The sequence below is a fragment of the Pteronotus mesoamericanus genome, unplaced genomic scaffold (genome assembly GCF_021234165.1).
Source record: "Pteronotus mesoamericanus isolate MK-2021 breed Mesoamerican mustached bat unplaced genomic scaffold, CSHL_Meso_final contig_75, whole genome shotgun sequence".
Lineage (NCBI taxonomy): Eukaryota > Metazoa > Chordata > Mammalia > Chiroptera > Mormoopidae > Pteronotus > Pteronotus mesoamericanus.
In genome coordinates this window covers 4,643,158-4,660,332 of record NW_026555249.1, presented here as the reverse complement: position 1 = coordinate 4,660,332, position 17,175 = coordinate 4,643,158, and the positions used below count along the sequence as shown (strand labels likewise).

General features: G+C 49.5%; 1 protein-coding gene across 1 annotated transcript in view; it reads left to right on the top strand.

Annotated features, from left to right (window-relative positions):
- Positions 1 to 12,802, top strand: part of MTMR12 (myotubularin related protein 12) — a 56,948-nt gene extending 44,146 nt beyond the window's left edge. The window contains exons 12-16 of the mRNA XM_054583914.1: positions 761 to 831; positions 3,044 to 3,216; positions 5,289 to 5,456; positions 6,355 to 6,516; positions 9,704 to 12,802. Coding sequence (XP_054439889.1) covers positions 761 to 831; positions 3,044 to 3,216; positions 5,289 to 5,456; positions 6,355 to 6,516; positions 9,704 to 10,273 — 1,144 coding nt within the window. The 3' untranslated portion in view covers positions 10,274 to 12,802. The remainder of the gene's footprint in view (positions 1 to 760; positions 832 to 3,043; positions 3,217 to 5,288; positions 5,457 to 6,354; positions 6,517 to 9,703) is intronic.
- Positions 12,803 to 17,175: the final 4,373 nt, after the last annotated feature.

The following is a 17,175-nucleotide window of genomic DNA, read 5'->3' as shown; positions in this document are numbered from 1 at the left end:
CTGGCCTGGCCTCCTCTCCCTGCCATGCCTGCTGTGTGGTGGGGAGGAGCCTCGGCCCTCCACACTTACTAACAGGTGTTTTAAAGAGCCTGCTGTGTGAATATGTTATGGAAAACAGTGATATGGGTCATAGGAGCCGTTCTTTTTGTGAGGCCGAGAGAAGGCTGAAGGTCCTTAACTAGGCGAAGGGTCGGGGGCGGGGGCGGCCTCACCGCAGGCAGTGGGCAGCACAGGCGAGGCGCTCGTTCTAAGTCAGAGCTGCCAGCAGTGGCCACAGCCTCAGGGGGAACAGTGCGTCTAGAGAGGGACACAAAGTATTTCTGGGCATATTGGGTCTTTTCGGCCACACTGACTGAATCCCACGTGACCTTGAATTAAACAACGTGGATGTGCAGCACTGTCGCCAGGCGTGGGCCTCTGTGGGTCTCACCACCAGGCTCAGGTCTAAGTTCTCACGAAGAATTACTAGGTTAGAAATCATCTAGGAGCACTTTTATGTCAACTTTGGGGTTCCCTTCTGGAAATTTTAAGTTTCTAACAGGCAAAGGAGTGTCTTGCAGTATCTGAGTAGTATAAATGGTCATTTGTTTCTTTTGGAGGCTTTTAGCAAAAATAAGATAGAAAACTGAAGCATAGAAAACTGAAGATAAAAGTAAGATAGAAAACTGAAGATCAAGTCAGACTATTTTCTAAAGTTCTTACCGTTTCAGTACCAAGCTCAAGAACTAATGACCTTTTTTCTTGTCCCTGTTCCATTTAGACGTTGCTTGAAAAAAGCAATAGAAATTATAGAATGTCTGGAAGCACAGAACATGAACGTTCTCCTTTTAGGTAATGTATTTACAGCACACACTGAGGCTTCCATTGTCCTTCCCTTGAGGTTCAGTCCTGTAGACACCGCTCTGCCCGATCGCAGTCGGCTTGAACGAGGCGTGCGCGAGCGTGGAAATCCTCCCCAGGCGCTCCTGCCCTAGCCTCAGAATCCTTTGCGCCCGATTTCAGAGTTACAGTTTAAAAACAAATTCTTTCACTTGGGACTTGGCAGATCTATTTGCAGCCCAAGAAGGAATTGTTTGCTATCTTTACCAAAGCTCGCATTTCTTAATGTTTTGGATTTTGTTTTATATTAACTCAGCTTGGTTAAAGTTACAATCTTTGATAATCCCTTTTATAGAAAGAGACCCATGGATGGTTTAATTATTTTTATGTGTTTGTGTTTGACAACCTCATGCAGTAGCCATAGAAACTGTGTGGTCTGTGACTTCCTTTTCCTCAGTGGGCTTAACCTGCTGTACGTGAGGACAGGATGCAAACATGCACAGTGATAGCAAGTGTAAGCTGCCACGCGGCAGAGATCGCACGGGAACTGGGTTGGTCTGAGCTAAAATAAGATCTGCTGTTTAGAATAATTGAGGTTTCTTAGGGCCCTGCATTTCAGATTTAGTAGATTGTCTCATGCTGTTGTACCCTCAAGCTCTTACTATTTCTCTGGCATGCCCCCTGGCTGCTGAGATTTTGCTTTTATGGGCAGATTGCAAGAGGTGTCTGCCTGTGGCCTCTGTACCATCTGATGCCAGCTCACTGGCTTAGCTTTTAGTACATTTATTGAACACCTACCGTGTACAGAGCTCTATGCTTCTGACTTCTGCAAATTTACAGCCTAATGGGAGAGTCGACCTAAGAACTTTACTGGAAAAGACCCACCCAGCAACAACAGAGTAGAGTACTAACTGGTGAAGAGGAGGGGGGATAAAAATTGGGGGGCTGAGAGGTAGAAGGCCCAGGGCCAGACTGCGCTGATAACACAGTTGCATAAAATGAGATGCGCACCTTTGGCTGCCGTGGCTGATAGGTCACTTGCCCCGACATGGACTGCTGCGTTGCCTCTGGTCTGAAATCTCATTTTCTAGCCCCTCTTCCTAGAACCCATGGGTGTACTCTCAACCCCCTTCAAGTGCAAGAAGGCAGAGTCCCTTCAAAGGCGAAGCTTGTTTTGAAAACTGATAGCACTAGAAAGTCAAAAACGGAAATGTTTCTTTTCACCTTGTGTGTTCCTGGAGGAGAAAAAGAAGCACCCGAAAGCCTGACCCTGTAGCACTTCATGGTTCTGAGGCCACATGAGGGCTTGAGGTGCAGGCACCTCCCTGCTTACAGCCCATTCTTAGTTTCTCTGACTCCAGCAATACCAGCTCCATCCTCCTCAGGGACGTTTTAAAATAGCAACTCAAGTTGCACTTCTTCATTCTGTAAAGAGGAAACTCTGGGGATGTCAGACCCTGACTCTGAAGATCTTAAAACTCTCAAAACTAAAATGCATGGATGTAGATGTATGCTTTGATTTGCTACGAGTCATGAATGTTAAACAAGCATTTGAATGGGAATTGTCATGGGATGGGGGCGGCCGTGGAAATGGGCCATGGGGGAGCTGCTCCTCTGGGCCAGGCCACGAGCAGCAGGCCCTTCTGCCCCTTGGAGAGAAACAGAAAGAGCTGTGTCGCTGAGAACAAGAGCGTCGAGGTGCAGTCCAGAAATACGCAGCCCCCCGCAGAGCAGAGGGAGTGGAGGAATTGGGAGTGAGGAAGGGTGCTGAGACAAGTCCGAAAAGCCGCTGGGCTCGGAGCAGCGAGTTCACTGATGGAGGCTTGGCCACACCGGCGCGAAGGGTTTCGAGCTTGGTCTGCAGAGCCAGCCGGCCACCGTCATGTGGGTGACCCGCCCTCATTGTGTGGCCTGTCCGGGCGCCCACATGCCGACCACGGATTTGCAGCCCTGCTTATCCATTCAGTAAGCAAATCCATATTTACTGCCAGTGTGTGCTGGACCCCTGCTAGGCGGGTGAGAAGCAGTTTGTCTTAGTCGGAAAACATCACCTTTTTTGTAGTTGGCCCGTTTTTAGGGAATTAGAGCTTGACATTTTTAGGGAGTTGTAGCAGGCCTTGGCGATGGTGACCCTGCTGTCAGCTGTGCTAGTGTGAATGCTCTTTGTGGGCGTTTAACATTTCGTATCCTCCTTCCTCTTTGTGCTGCCCTGGTGCCCTCCCAGAGGAGAACGCTTCTGACCTCTGCTGCCTCGTTTCCTCTCTGGTGCAAGTGATGATGGATCCCCACTGTAGAACCAGCATTGGCTTCCAGAGCCTCGTCCAAAAGGAGTGGGTCATGGGCGGGCACTGTTTCCTGGATCGCTGCAACCATCTCCGTCAGAGCGACAAGGAGGAGGTGAGTGTCCTCGTTGTGGGCTGTGTCCGTCCGCGGGGAGAAGTGCCTGGCCTCTGAATTCCTACCTTCTGACGTAGGGCTTCTGCTTGCAAAGTACGCACTGTGTAAGCTCAGTGGGAAGGCTGTGATCAGTTCACCGTTTGATGACTTTGAATGTTTAAACAATGTTGACACCGTTCCCGGAGGGAAGAGGTTAGCAAGTGTGTTCAGAATGTTTTCTTCTTAATTGTGTACATCAAGGGTGTATACATATTTCATGGTGGGCGTAATATTGATTTGTAAAACTTAAATAAGAACTAACTCAGTGAGAGAGACTTCTATAATTTCTGCTCAATTAGTCTTTGCAAAAAAAAAAAGAATATTCAGGATACAAGTTTTCTGTAGAAAATACATAACACAAAATAACTTTTCCTTGCACATAAATCTTTTCAAAATTAATCACAGGGCGATGCGAGCAGCACCCGCCGCCAGGGCCTCTGCGCTGTGTCCGAGAGTGTGGCCCGCGGCCGCCTCTGCCTCTGGCTGTGGGAGGCGCTCTCGGCCTGGGCCCCGAGGGCAGGCGCGGCGGTTGTGTTGGGAGTTCGGTTAATGAGAACGAGCCCGCCCCCGCATTGTGTCCTACTTGGCTGCAGCTGCTCAGACTCCTTTGACTGTATTAGCGATGATAGTGGAAGGAAAAATGAAAACGGCACTTTCTTTAATTAAATCACCTGCAGAGCTGCCGTATGCTTGGGACGTGACTCCAGATAATAAGCATGTCTGTCTGCGATGCTGACCAGCCTGACACACATACTGTGGGACTAGAGAGCCGCGGCTCTTGCCCTCAGAGCCTTGGCGTGCTCCTGGGAGACTTCTTTCAGGCGTGATCTCTGCTCATCCTGACCTCATTGAGCTGAATGGAAATCACTGTCTTCTGTTAATGGAATGGACTTTTCCTTTCTGGGAAGTTAGTTTGAAAGCTTATGGGACTCAAAAAATGTGGGCAAAGAGAGCTGGTAACTGTGGGGAAGAGTGTGTTTTTATAGCTGAGAAAGTGGGGCTGACAGGCGTCGCGTCTGATGGGGAATGAAGCTAAGAGAAGGTCTGACTGCTGCTCAGCCGGCCCTTGGAGAAGGCCCGTGCTTTCTGAGCCCGTTTTCTGGATGCACAACGGGGTTCAGATAGTTCTCACTCCCTTTAATGGTACTGAGCATGAAATGAAGCATGAAATAAAATTGCAGTGTAAGTGTTTCTTAGCATCAGCATGGACGTAGTAGAGTTTTGAAGGAGAACTGGGTGGTCTGTTTTGTAACTGAAGTGACACAGTGCCGGACGTTGATTCAGGAGTTGAGTCCCAAGCCCATCTCTCTCTTGGGAGCCACGTGTGAGGCTTCGGCCAGCCCCCATGAGGGAGCGGCTGTCACACGGCCTGTCTTCCCCACCTGCGGGGCCACTGGTGGCTCGGAGATGAGCTCTTTGTGAATGACAGAGCACCCTAGAAAGTTACTGTCCCCCCGAATGCGTGACTTGCCTCTCGGTGGCTAATGAGGGAGGCCAGCAGTTAAAAAATACGTTTGTGAAGAATATTAGAGACTCTTTTTTCACTGCCTCTGCATTCTCTCCTGTCCTCTCTCTTCTAGGCTCTCATTTTGGGGGTGGAGGAGGGGGTATTAAAAAAATTCAAAATAATTGAATATAGGTTTTTTGGGCAATAAAATCGACTAAGAAGAAGAATGGAATTCTTTTGGGGAAAATAACATTTCACTTAATTGGGCTTCAAAGTTAGTGTTTCGTATCCACAAAATCAACTGCAAATGCTCATCTGTTAATGCTGATAGTGAGATTTTACATAGTTTACTTTTGAAATGTCACACAGCAAGGTACCACCGAATATTGCTACTAATCTGTGTGCACGTGATTTCCGTCCAGCACGTTTATTGCTTGGAGTGCAGTGGCGTCTGCCGTGTTGTCCAGGGACTACAGCTCAGCAGGGGTTTACTCCACAGCCACTGACATGGCTGTCCCTGAACTCAGGACGGCTGGCATTGGACCCTTAGCACCCGCCCAGTAACGTGTGTCTTGTTTTCACATAGGTCCCTGTGTTCCTGCTTTTCTTAGACTGTGTCTGGCAGCTGGTGCACCAGCATCCCCCAGCATTTGAATTTACGGAGACTTACCTGACTGTTTTGTCAGATAGCTTGTACGTACCGATTTTTAGCACCTTCTTCTTCAATTCGCCTCATCAAAAAGAAACTAACATGGTAAGAGTCCCTCTTGGGAACCTGTGTGTTGAAGAAGCTGCATCTCACAAGTAGGATGCAATGAGACGGATGATAAAAACAAAATTGATTTAACACTGACAATGTATGAGGCCCTATTCTGAGCCCTTTCCGAGTGTTGATGTTTAACCCTCACAGCATCCTGTGGATCTGTATTACTATGATTATCCCTGAGGCACAGAGAAGAGAAGTAACTCGCCCTCATCACTCAGTAAATATTGGGGCAAAAATGCTGGAGTTGGGGAATTAAACAGAATTAAAACTTGTCCTTTGTAAAGGCAGTCAGACCCGGTGCCTTCTCTTCCATTTGCCTGCGCATGTAGTTCCTCTGAAGAGAATGGAGATGAGGCAGAGCAAGGAGGCTGGGCTGGCACTGCCCTCAGACTGGCTGCCGGGGGTTTAACTCCGAGCAGCCTCGGTGCCCTGCCAGCCTCCTGCGGGTTTGCTTGAGCCGGCCTTCCGGGAGGGAGTTTGCCAAATCCCACGGTGAAGTGGGACACGAGAATCTGGGCTTTCAGTCACACAGCCCCGGTTTCAGGTCCCAGCCCTGCCACCCACCCACTTCCTGACCTCAGACAGTCGCTTCAGTTTTCTGAGCCTCATTTTCCTAAAATGTAAAATTGCAAAAATAATAGTGACTCCGCAGGTTGTTGTGAAAGTACCCAAGCATGGCTGGCATATGACCGGCTGGGAAAGAACGTGTCCTCCTTCCCTCCCTCGTCCCCGACCAAAGCCTAGCGAACAAGCCTTTGAGAGGGGAGCGCCGTGAATGGTGGGTCTCAGGGCGCCCGGAGCGCCTTCCTGGTGCCTGCCTCCGAAGCGTCTGTTTGCTTTCCGCGGCCCTCCGGGAGGCCGTCCTGACCTGTGCTTGTCTTGGCAGGGCAGGGAAGGCCGGGATGCACAAAGCAAGTCTTTGAGTCCGCTCACCGTGTGGGATTGGTCTGTACAGTTTGAACCCAAAGCCCAGACGTTGCTCAAAAACCCTCTGTATATGGAAAAGCCAAAACTGGACAAAGGCCAACGGAAAGGAATGCGCTTCAAAGTAAGATGTCCACATGCCTCACCCCCTTCATCTCCCCCCCCCCCGTGTATATCAGGCTAAAAGTTACATATGGGTTCTGGAAACAGCCTGCAGAGTTGAGGTTTGTGGCGGGCACACTGTCAGGTCCAGGAGAATCCTCTGCTTTCAGCAAAGCAGCCCCTGCCCCGGTGAGACGTGGCCTTGTGCTTAACGTCACCGGGGGCACTGCCGCCCACGCGGTTGTGCTGCGTGGAATCGAGCATCTCACCTGAGCATGTGGTGGCGGCGCAAAGGGAGTGGGATGGTGTGGGCTTTACTCTGTACCCGCCCGTGCTGTCCACGGCAAGACCTTTCTGCAGGACACACGCCTGAAGCTTTTCTGCCTTGGCCTGTGTGGTGTCTGGCACAGCTCCTGCTCTGTCGTCGCAGTGCAGACGGCTCCTGAGCAAGTGGGAGTGGCCGAGTGCCGGTACTCACCGGGACGGACACAGCCCAGGTTTGGCCCTGCGCTGTCAACCCCCAGTGTCGAGTTACTTGAGGTTCACTTGAGTATTTGTTCCTGACCTTACTGGTTAGTAAAACCCCAGGGTTCCCTAGATGATACCCAGTTCACGTGGCACTACCTGGCTCTGCCTCCAGGCCCGGAATTTCTCCCTCGCAGACCCTACAGAAAGGGGAGTGGGAGGGCAAGTCTGATCCTGCCTGCCCTCCAGGGCCCAGAGTCTGCAGGTGGCTGCATTGTAGAGGCCCCCGGGGGGCGCAGGTGAGCCAAAGCCAGTACTTGCAGAAGGGGCCGGCTAGCCACTTAGAGCTGCTGCTTTGCCCTTTGGGAGGCCCTCAGGCGCAGAGTGGATACTTGCCCACAGATTTAACCTCTTTCCCGCCAGCTGGGCCAGGACTCCGAGCTTGGAAGCTGCTTGGCCCGAGGTCAGTTTTTCTTCACTCACTCTGCCCCCTGGTGGCTGCATACACACTTCCTGGGACAGCCGGTTAGGATTGCAGAACTGGCCGGGCCAGAGGGTGAGGGACCTGAGAGAAGGCAGGGCCCAACCCTCCTGTTTGCACTGGGGGAAACGAAGACTCTGCCTTGTAAGACTGGATTGCATTTCTCTGCCCAGGTCGAGTTTTTCTGAGCGTCCCTTCTCCTTGTAGGTAGGAGCGGAGAGCCTAGGCTCCAGGAGCTGGCTGGTGGGAAAGGTTTGAGCCAAAGGGCTGGCCAGCCTCAGGTTTAACTGGATAAGGCCCACTTGGGGCTGGGGCAACGAGGAGCTTTGAAGCCGTTGGGTTAGGAGACCAGATGTCAGGCGCAGAGCCCCTTGTCGAGTGAGTGGATGCGTTGGAGAAGCTCTGTAGAGACTGAAGAGGCCATGGCAGGAAGTGCCGCTCGGTGACTGGCCACAGGTGACCGTGGGCCCGCTCAGCCATGCGATCTCGGCCACAGCCTCAGCCGTGACTGGACTCCAGCTGTGTGGTGCCATCCCCACCCTGCTCTTCTCAAACACTCTGTTCATGTTGGGCGGTGATTTCCAACCTTTTCCGTCTCACGGCACACAAACTCCATAGCACACCAAAAATATATATTTTTGCCAATTGGCCAAGAAAAATAGTATAATTTGGGTTCATTCAAACCAAATGGCTATTGTTGTGTTGGCTGTTGTCATTTTTTTTTTAATTTGATAGTCTAAGGGAAAAGAGGCCTGTGCCCCTGACTAAATAGCCAGGTACCACCTGTCTTAAACATTCTTGCGGTGCACCCATTGGAAATCGCTGGCTTAGGGGACGGAGAGAAGGGGCTCTCGAGACGAGCAGAGTTCTGTGAGGAGCCCGCACCTTAGAGCCAGACTGTCTGTGAGTGAAGCCAGCTTTGGCACTGGGTGTCTGGGGCTTTGGCTCGTTAGTTAACCTCTGTGCCTTAGTTTCCTCATTTGTAAGATGGGGCGATAAATGGGACCTTGAGAAGTGGATAAGTTGGTGCATATAAACCACTGAGCAGAGCCGGGTGGCAGTAAACGCTCAGTGGCTGTCAGGTGCCACTAGCATTCCTCACTCCCCTGCCCGCTCCGACCCCTGTGGGTCACTGGGAGAAGAGAGGCCAGCCACTGGCCCCTGGCCTTCGGCTCCCTGTCCCTAGCTGGAAAGTCAAAAATCCCAGTCAGCTCTGAGTTGGGGCTTTGTGGGTGGTTTTGCTTTCTTCTTTATATTTTAGTTGTTATTCCATATTCTATAATAAGGAAATGTTTCCTTTATAATAAAAAAAACTTTTTTACAAGGAAGAACCACTGGCAGAAATAAGTTAGAGAGTTGTTATAAGTCTAGCCTGAGAATAAAACTCTTGTCTGTTCTTATTTCAAATGGATACCTCAGGAGCAGAAAAGTTGGGGAGAAACAGCTTCCCCCTTTTTCCCCCTTCTGCTTTGGCCACTTGAGATCCCTCATAACCTCCCGGCCCCTTTGCCCACCCTCACAGCCCTTTCACAGCACAGCCACAACAAAGCGCCTTGCTTCGGCTGTAGATGGAGTTACCAAGGGGGAGAAGCCACGTGAAAGCGCTCACATTTCCTCCTCCTTGCAGCTTGTGAGGCCAGAACATCCGGCCGGTTTAGTCAGTCCCTGCGAGTGCTGTCGCCCCCACCTGACTTGGCCAGGAGAACCTTTCCGACGTGGGCTCGAACTCCCGCTGGACGCCTGGCACCCTACGGTTATTTCACTGATGGGGTAGTCAGGGCTGCTTCCTCGCACGCATTCAGAATACTGTAGAAGCTCAATAGTCTCAAAAAGGAAATGTTTTGTTCCCTACAGAAAACGGATAGACGCTGCCTCCAAACTCCCCTACGTCGTCACCCTGTCTTGAGTTAAACTTGTTCTTGTAAGTGCTCAGCGCCCTTTGGTGCCCCTGCGGCCGTGGGGCAGGGGCAGCGGAGGAGGCTTCCCTCTGTGCTGCCCGCTGCCTTTTTTGTGCGGCTCCGGACACACCTGTTTTCGCCCACTTGTGTACAAACATAGCGTACAGCTAACATCTGCATCAGAACTAGACAAGAAACCCCGCCCTCTCTGTATATTATAGCATTTTAATTTGTTTGCATTTACATAGCAATTCTGAGGGGTCAGGATTTGTAAATGCAGGATTATGCTCCTTTCTTTAATGGGAACAACAGTACCTATGCTGTCAGGCTAACCAGAGATTTTTATTTGTGTTTTCTCTCCAAAGCATCAACGACAGCTTTCTTTGCCACTCACCCAATCTAAGTCATCTCCCAAGAGAGGATTTTTCAGGGAAGAAACAGATCATTTAATTAAAAACCTCCTGGGCAAGAGAATTAGCAAACTCATTAATTCTTCTGATGAGCTGCAAGACACCTTTCGGGAATTCTATGACAGCTGGCATAGCAAGCCCACTGACTACCACGGTCTGTTGTTGCCTCACATCGAGGGGCCAGAGATCAGAGTGTGGGCCCAGCGCTACTTGCGCTGGATTCCAGAAGCCCAGATCCTGGGCGGCGGCACGGTGGCCACCATGAGCAAACTCTTGGAAATGATGGAGGAAGTACAGAGCCTACAAGAAAAAGTCACCGAGGGACACCCCCACCAGGAGGCCCTCCAGGCAGAGCCCCCCTCCCTGCTGAGGAACTCCGTTCGCCTGTCCTCTTTGTTTCCTTTTGCTTTGGTGCAGCGACCTTCCTCTAAGCCCGTCCTGCCCACCAGTGGCTGGAAAGCCCTGGGAGATGAGGAGGACCTGGCCAAACGGGAAGATGAGTTTGTGGATCTAGGGGACGTGTGACCTCTCTGGTCAGCGACTGTGGAAGAGGAATTTTGAAGCCTGGGACGGGAGGCCAGCACACGGACCTCTGGGCTGGTGCCACGCGACGCCCACTGCTGGACGCGGGGCCGCCGGCCCTGAGCGCTATGCGGCAGACCTGGGCCTTCTGGGGAAGAGCTGGTTCTCGGCGGGGGTGTTTGTTTTGTGTGTGTGTGTTTTTTTTTAATGGTCCTAAAAGACTATGCAATTAAAACCATCTGTCTAGTATTATTAATTGAAAGGAATTATTACTTGACCCATAATAGAATTGTAGCTGTTATCTGATGCGTAAATATTATACAGAATCTGCAGTAGCTGGTTTACTACTAAAAAGGGCTTTAGTAAGATATTCTTGGACTTCATTCTTTCTTCAGATCCTTTCTGTGCCAGGATAATTTATCCAGTCACTGGGAAGAGTCAGTGTCTCTCTCACCTGTCTCAGTTCGGAGCAGGTTCAGCTTTGTGTGGGGTGTGTGTGGCAAACAAAGATTCAGATCGTGGCGTTGAGATGTATGGCACTTACTCAAACCAACCACAGCATTTTTCCTTCCTGCATCTTCCTGCTTGGAGAGAAGCTGGAGAAATGCTACCCATGTCACCTATCCTGACGTTTCACACCGTCCTCCCTCCTACATCGGCCGTGTCGCTTTGTAGGGGTGCCGGCGCACCAACCACACCACCTTTGTGCTCGCACCTCCAGGCCTCGTCCCGCCTGCTCTGCCCCGCCCACCGCCGTCCTCCTGTGCTGCCCGCTCTGGTGCATGTGGGCCCAGGGTCTTGCTGCTAAACCCGGTGGTTAGACTGGAAGACTCTCTTGGGTCTGCCCAGAGGAGCTCCTGTTCTTCAGGAGGCCCTCAGTGTTTGCGAGTACAGTGGTACCTCGGTCCTCGTCAGTTCGTTCTGAGAGGCCAGCAAGCGACGGGAGATGAAGCACTTTCTCTTGTGAGGTGCCGTCTGACTCACACAAGTTCCAGCGAGCGCGGCAAGCAGTGAGCAAGCGCCGAGTGCTGAAACCTTTTTTCTCATCAGAATGCAGTGAGCACCAGGTTTGATGAGTCCTGAGGCTGACGAGTGCTGAGGTACCACTCTCATCGCTCTGCCGCCTTCTAGCAGCATGCCGCAGTCCCGGAGCCGTTGGGACCACGGACCCTGTAGCCGGCACTCCTGAGCTTTCCCCACATTCTCTGTCCCCCGGCAGACTGATGAGGATCGCTTTTGAATGTGGCTTTCATAGGGAAGCAGTTAAGCATAAATGTCCATAGTGAAGGGTATGGTATAGTACCTCAGCAACTTAAAAGCCATAGAAGAAACGTAACTGTGTCTGTTAACCTTGCATCTGCTGTCTAAGTGATCTATATTTTTAAATGCAGGAAAGTACCCTTTGTAAGGACCAGTTTTTTCATTCTCAAAGGAACCCTATTAAATCCCATTAAAGGGAAGGGGAGGGAAAAAAACTAATGTTACAATGTTTCAAATGGAATGTTTGCCTTTTATATACATTCACTCTCTGGTATAGATCCCAATGTAAATATTACATGTTTAAAAAAACTTTGAGTTGCTCAAGGTCGATAAGAAGTTCTGAAATGATTAACAAAGAAGTTTCTCAGTTTGCACTGAATCGTCTTTTGTAAGTACCAGAAGCCACTTTGCCACTCCACTCCATGGAGACACACGAGCCGGGGTCGTCTGTTAGGATGGTCCAAGGCTGAGGGGAGGGCAGGGTTCACACGTGGGGGCCAAGCACATGTCCAGTCTCGGTTGCCTTAAGATTCTCACTAGGGAGGTTGGTGTTAGGCTTGCAATAGGGATTTTGGAAATACACCAGTTCATTCGCTACCTTCGCATATTTTCTGTGGGCCTTCTGAAACCGGCACTAACCTCTGCTTCTCTGCCCCAGCTGTTTCCCAAGGACACTATGGAGCTAACTATTTTTTTTTTTTTTACCACATTGTAACGTGAATATTTATACAGTGGTCTCTTCAGTCTTAGGATCTTAGTAATTTTCATTCCAGAAATGCCCAGTGTGAGGCTTTACACTTCACAAAGATGATTTAAAGACCCTTGTCATAGCAGTTGAATGTGCATTGAAATATTTTTCTACGAGTTAAAAAAAATTACAATAGAAAAATAAGCTGTTATAACATGGAAGGTCGTGACCATTTATGTATTTATATTTGAAATCAGATTTCTATAAACTTGTATTTGTGTACAGAATTCTCAGTGGCTTTATATATTGTGACATTTTTATTCAAGATTGAAATGTGGGTTATGCTTAACAGTTAAAGCTGAAATGAGACCATTTTCTTTGTTTAAAATGCACTGTGCAAGTTCGGAAATGTACATTAATTTACTGTATATAATATCTTGAGTTTGTTTATACCTCCAAGTTTTTACACTGAAGATAAATTAGCTTTAATTACATTCAAAACTTTTTTTTTAATGGAATAAGCTGTTGGGCGAAATCTGTATAAATGTGCTTTTTATTTTCTGGATGTACAATGAAAGTTTATACTTGTATCTCACTGCATCATATCTGATTGCAGAAATTAAAGCACAATTTACTAGCAATCCTGTGTTCAGTATGGTTGATAAAACATGGATTAGTTACTTTCACTCGTGTGTTTGTGTGTGTGTGTGTGTGTGTGTGTGTTGGTTGGTTGGTTGGTTGGTTGGAAATGGTGGAATATCAATAACCAAATATTTAAAATTTCAAGTGGTTATAAAATACTACGATGAAAAATAAAATAGGGTAGGAGGCGTATTGGAGGGACTGAAGGAAGCAGTGTTTTAAATCCCAAGAATTAAATGTCACTCCCTCTCCTTGGGTGGGGATGTGTAAAATGAGGATTGCGTTTTATTGCTGGAAGAATTCTGAGTTCAGTTAAACCAAGAAAGAGAAAGGCTTTGCTTTTCCTTCCAGAGAAGGTAACTAGGCTCGCCCACCAGGTCCCCTGGGAGCACAGGAGGCTCTCTAGGTCCGTACGGTACGTTTAACCCTTGACCGATGCAGACCTGTTGCTTGTGTTTGTTGGGAGAAGTTTCATTTCCCTGACCTCTCTTACCTGCATCCCTTTCCCTTTTAGTCAGAACAAGAGAAGAGGTCGCCCCCCTACCCACGTGCCCCTCCTTGCGTCAGGGAGCGAGTTCTGAGACCTCCCTGGAACTCATTAAGCCGTCATTGCTACACCGTTGTTTTCACAAGCTTCAGTCCTTTCATATTTGTATTAAATTCCCAAGTGGTAATTAGGACCCTACTGACTCGCAGATTCTTGTCCGGTTTTCTGCGCTGGTGGCACAGCTCCTGGGCTTGTGCGCACTGGCTCTGTCTCCTGAATTTGCTTGTTCCGTCGTTCCCAGGGGAGGGCGCTAGGAGGACAGAGGGGCGCAGAGTGGAGCATTTCCCATCTCATGTGAAGCGGGGTGTTGGGGGCGGGGCTCCTACTGAGAACGCCTTCAGCTCCTGTGCCTGCCTGTCACCCCTCCTGTCCTGGAAGGGCAGTCAGGCCGGGGCGCCTGGACTGCAGCCTGTTTCCTGAGCCCCTCCTGAGGTTGTCAGCGTTGCTCAACAGGGAAAGCTCTCCTCAACTGTGCTCTAGAGCATGTGTGAAGCCAGCCCTGGGCAGGACCGGCGGACACTGAGCACCCGGGACCACCTCCCGCCACGCAAGGGCAGGGTCTGTAGTGACTGCACCTTCCACACATGCCCTTCCAACAACCTCCCGACAGGCGAGCGCGCGCGTGCACACACCCCCACACACACCCACACACACCCATAGCGCCTTTAAAATATTAGCAGTGCAGGGGGAGGCCAGGCCCTGTTTGTGGTACGCATCCCACTGTAAGCAGAATGTGCCCTAGCACTTACACGTAAGTATATTGGTAACTAGGCCAGCTGTGGGTAATACAAATAACTGCTTATTGAAGAGGAAAGTAATTGATTGGTGTGATGGTTTTGTGCCATGAAAAACACAGCCATCTTAGCCTATTTTGTGGTTCAGGCCCAGGTTCTTTTTTTTCTTCTTTTTAATCCTCTGCCTACTTATCAATTAAAGGATATGAAGTGTCAACTCACCTGGAAATGTGTACAGTAAGCTTTTGGCCTTTTAAGAAAAACTTTCCAGTTTTGCTAGCCAATCCCATTTTTGTCGAGTAGTTACTTTTTTAAAATTTAGATTTGCGTGTTCCTTTTATATAAGGCTGTGTGGCTTCTTTTCTTTCTTTCTTTTTTTTAATACTGCAGGGCGGACTTTTCAAACGACCTTCACAGAGGCTTGGGACAGGCAAGTGGGCGCTTACTCATCCCGCCCCGCAGGCAAGTTCATACCAGTCTCGGTCAGGGCAGGAATGCGGACAGACAGCGTTTCCTCCCCGAGGCTGAGCCTGAGGGCCTGGGCTTGGGGCCTTCCCGGGAAGCTGCCCACTGGCCTCGCTGAGAGCTGAACACAGCCTCTCCCAAAGCTAGGGCGGGAAGAACCGGCAGAGGTTGCCTGTGGTGGGGCTGGAGGTGCAGGGGCAGAGATGCTGGGAAAGGGCGTGAGGGAAGCTTCTGGAATGATGGAAACACTGTATCTGCTAAGGGTTTGGATTGTACAGGTGTATGCCAGAACTCTGAGCAGGTACGTTTATGTTTCATTGTATTTAAATTTTAGATGAAAACTAGGCAATTGCTGAACTTGAATGAAATGATTCTAACACCAAGTTATTTAGGGGGTGTACTGGTCACTGCAGTTCACTTTGACACCAGCAACAGGAGGGACTAATGGGTGGACGGAGGGACGGACAGGACTCCACATGTGATAAGGCAAGTGGAGAGAATGTCAGCGGAGCGGTCCAGGGTTGCGTAGGTGCGAATGTGGGTAGTCGCAAATTCCGTAAACTGTTACGTTTGAATCTTTCCATAATAAAATGTTGGAAATGTTTTTAATTCTTAAAAAAGTATAAACATACAAAAAATGCACATGGGAGTATATTGATTCTTTCTGGGAGAAAAGAAACCCTGTTCTTAACCAAACTACCTGCATAAGAAGGACGTAAAGGCACTTGGAGAGGGAACTAGAAGGCTCATGTCCCCCTCACGCCGCTTTTTCTCCCCTGTCTCTCTCTGTCATCATTTTCTGTTGCCTGGATCACTGTTAGAAACTCTCTCTGCTTTTAGTCCCTTCTGTCTTGCTGCGGATGAATCTTCCTAAAGTAATCCTGTAAAGGATATTTTTTAAAAATCCTTTTTTTTTTAAGCTTGAAAACTTTTAATGGATGCATCACTAGAACTCAGGGTTGCAGTAACTTAAGCCAGAAAGAGAAATCACGTGAGTTTGAAGGTTTAGGTCCGAGGTGCTATCGGGTCTCAATGCCAAAGCCCGTGCAGTCTTCTCTGGGGCTTCTTTGCTTCCCCCGCTCCGCACACCAGCTTTCTCTTCTTTCCACTCTCCTAGAGCAGCTCTGTTTTCCAGAGACCAGTCCGATGGAAGCTGGAACCTTGGTCCTCCTTCTCAACCCTGGGGAAGAGCCTGGGCTTGCTCACTGGGGGCGGGGTCATTGTGGAGGCCTAGGGCCGCTTCTACTGTCCTGCCTGTGCGCTCTGAGGGCCTCAAGTTTTGTATCAGCATGACTGTTGCGTTTCCACACCGGCCTGAATGAACTCCGGCATGAGCCCCTGGCAGAGGCTGCGTAGTGCGGTGGTTAAGGGGCTGGGTGCTTTGGAGCCAGACAGCCTGAGCCTGAACGTTCTGCAACTTACCAGTTGTGGGACTGGGCTGGGGGTAAACGCCCCTCTGTCTCAGCTTTTTATCCATGAAATGACAGCGTTCATAGAACCCACCCCACTGGAGTATTAGAGGGTTTAAGAAGAGTTCCTTTGAACCGCCTCACAAAGTAAATGCTCAATAAATGTTAGCTGTAATTAGAGTATGTGAATGGTTATTTAAATACTTCATATAAACAGAGGACTGTGTGTGTGTGTGTGTGTGTGTGTGTGTGTGTACTTTAACTTCCACCCCAGGAGCAGTTAGCACTTAAAAAACTCTAAAACAGAAATCCGAGTTCCGAAGCCGGCTACACAGGCACTTTAGGTGCTCTGAAAATCCACCTAGAGGGTTTGTCGAGCGGCACATGGATGTTAATCATCTGTCAATGTGAAACGAGTGCTGTACTTGGGGTATGTGGGTGGCTAGAAATATAGAAGCCTCATCCTGAGACCTACAGCATAAAAATACCCATTAGGCCCAGCAGCATAAGCACCAGGGAGCACAGCGCGGTGTCTAGAAACCTCGTGGATGCAGGGGCCTGCCCATCCTCTGACAGACTACAGGATTAGCTGGTTCTGCTTTCTCACTGCGTCTATCTTGGGAGTGAAACTTGCATTCAAGGTGCTGGGTGGAGGACAGAGAGAAGGACTTCCCCACAGCCTAAGAACAGGAAACAAGATTATTTTGTGCAGTTAATAAATGTGGGCACATCTGGTAGACTTGCTCCAAGGCCGACTTCCATTGTGAAAGCCATCTGCTAAGGAGGCTGTGATGACGGTGGCAGGGACCTACAGCCCCCTGCCTGCCTCTGACCTCCAGAAGCTACGGACACTTACCAGAAGCATGTCGCAATTGCCGAATGGCCAAATAGACTTAGGTCAGTTCATGACATCCCCCAAGATTTACTCGAAGTTCGGTTGTTATATATAGTTAGAGTTCCTGGATATTCAGTCACAGTTTTACATAGTTCATCTGAAGGCCTCCGCCCTCATTGCTTAAAGTTGTACGGGAGGCTCAGGATGTGTGAAGTCTGCTTGTGGCCTTTGGTCCATCGTGGCCGCTGCCTAGGGGCTCTTTGCCTCAACTCCGTACGTTTTAGTTTGGAATCCCCCAGCAGCCAACTCAGGGACCAAGATTCGG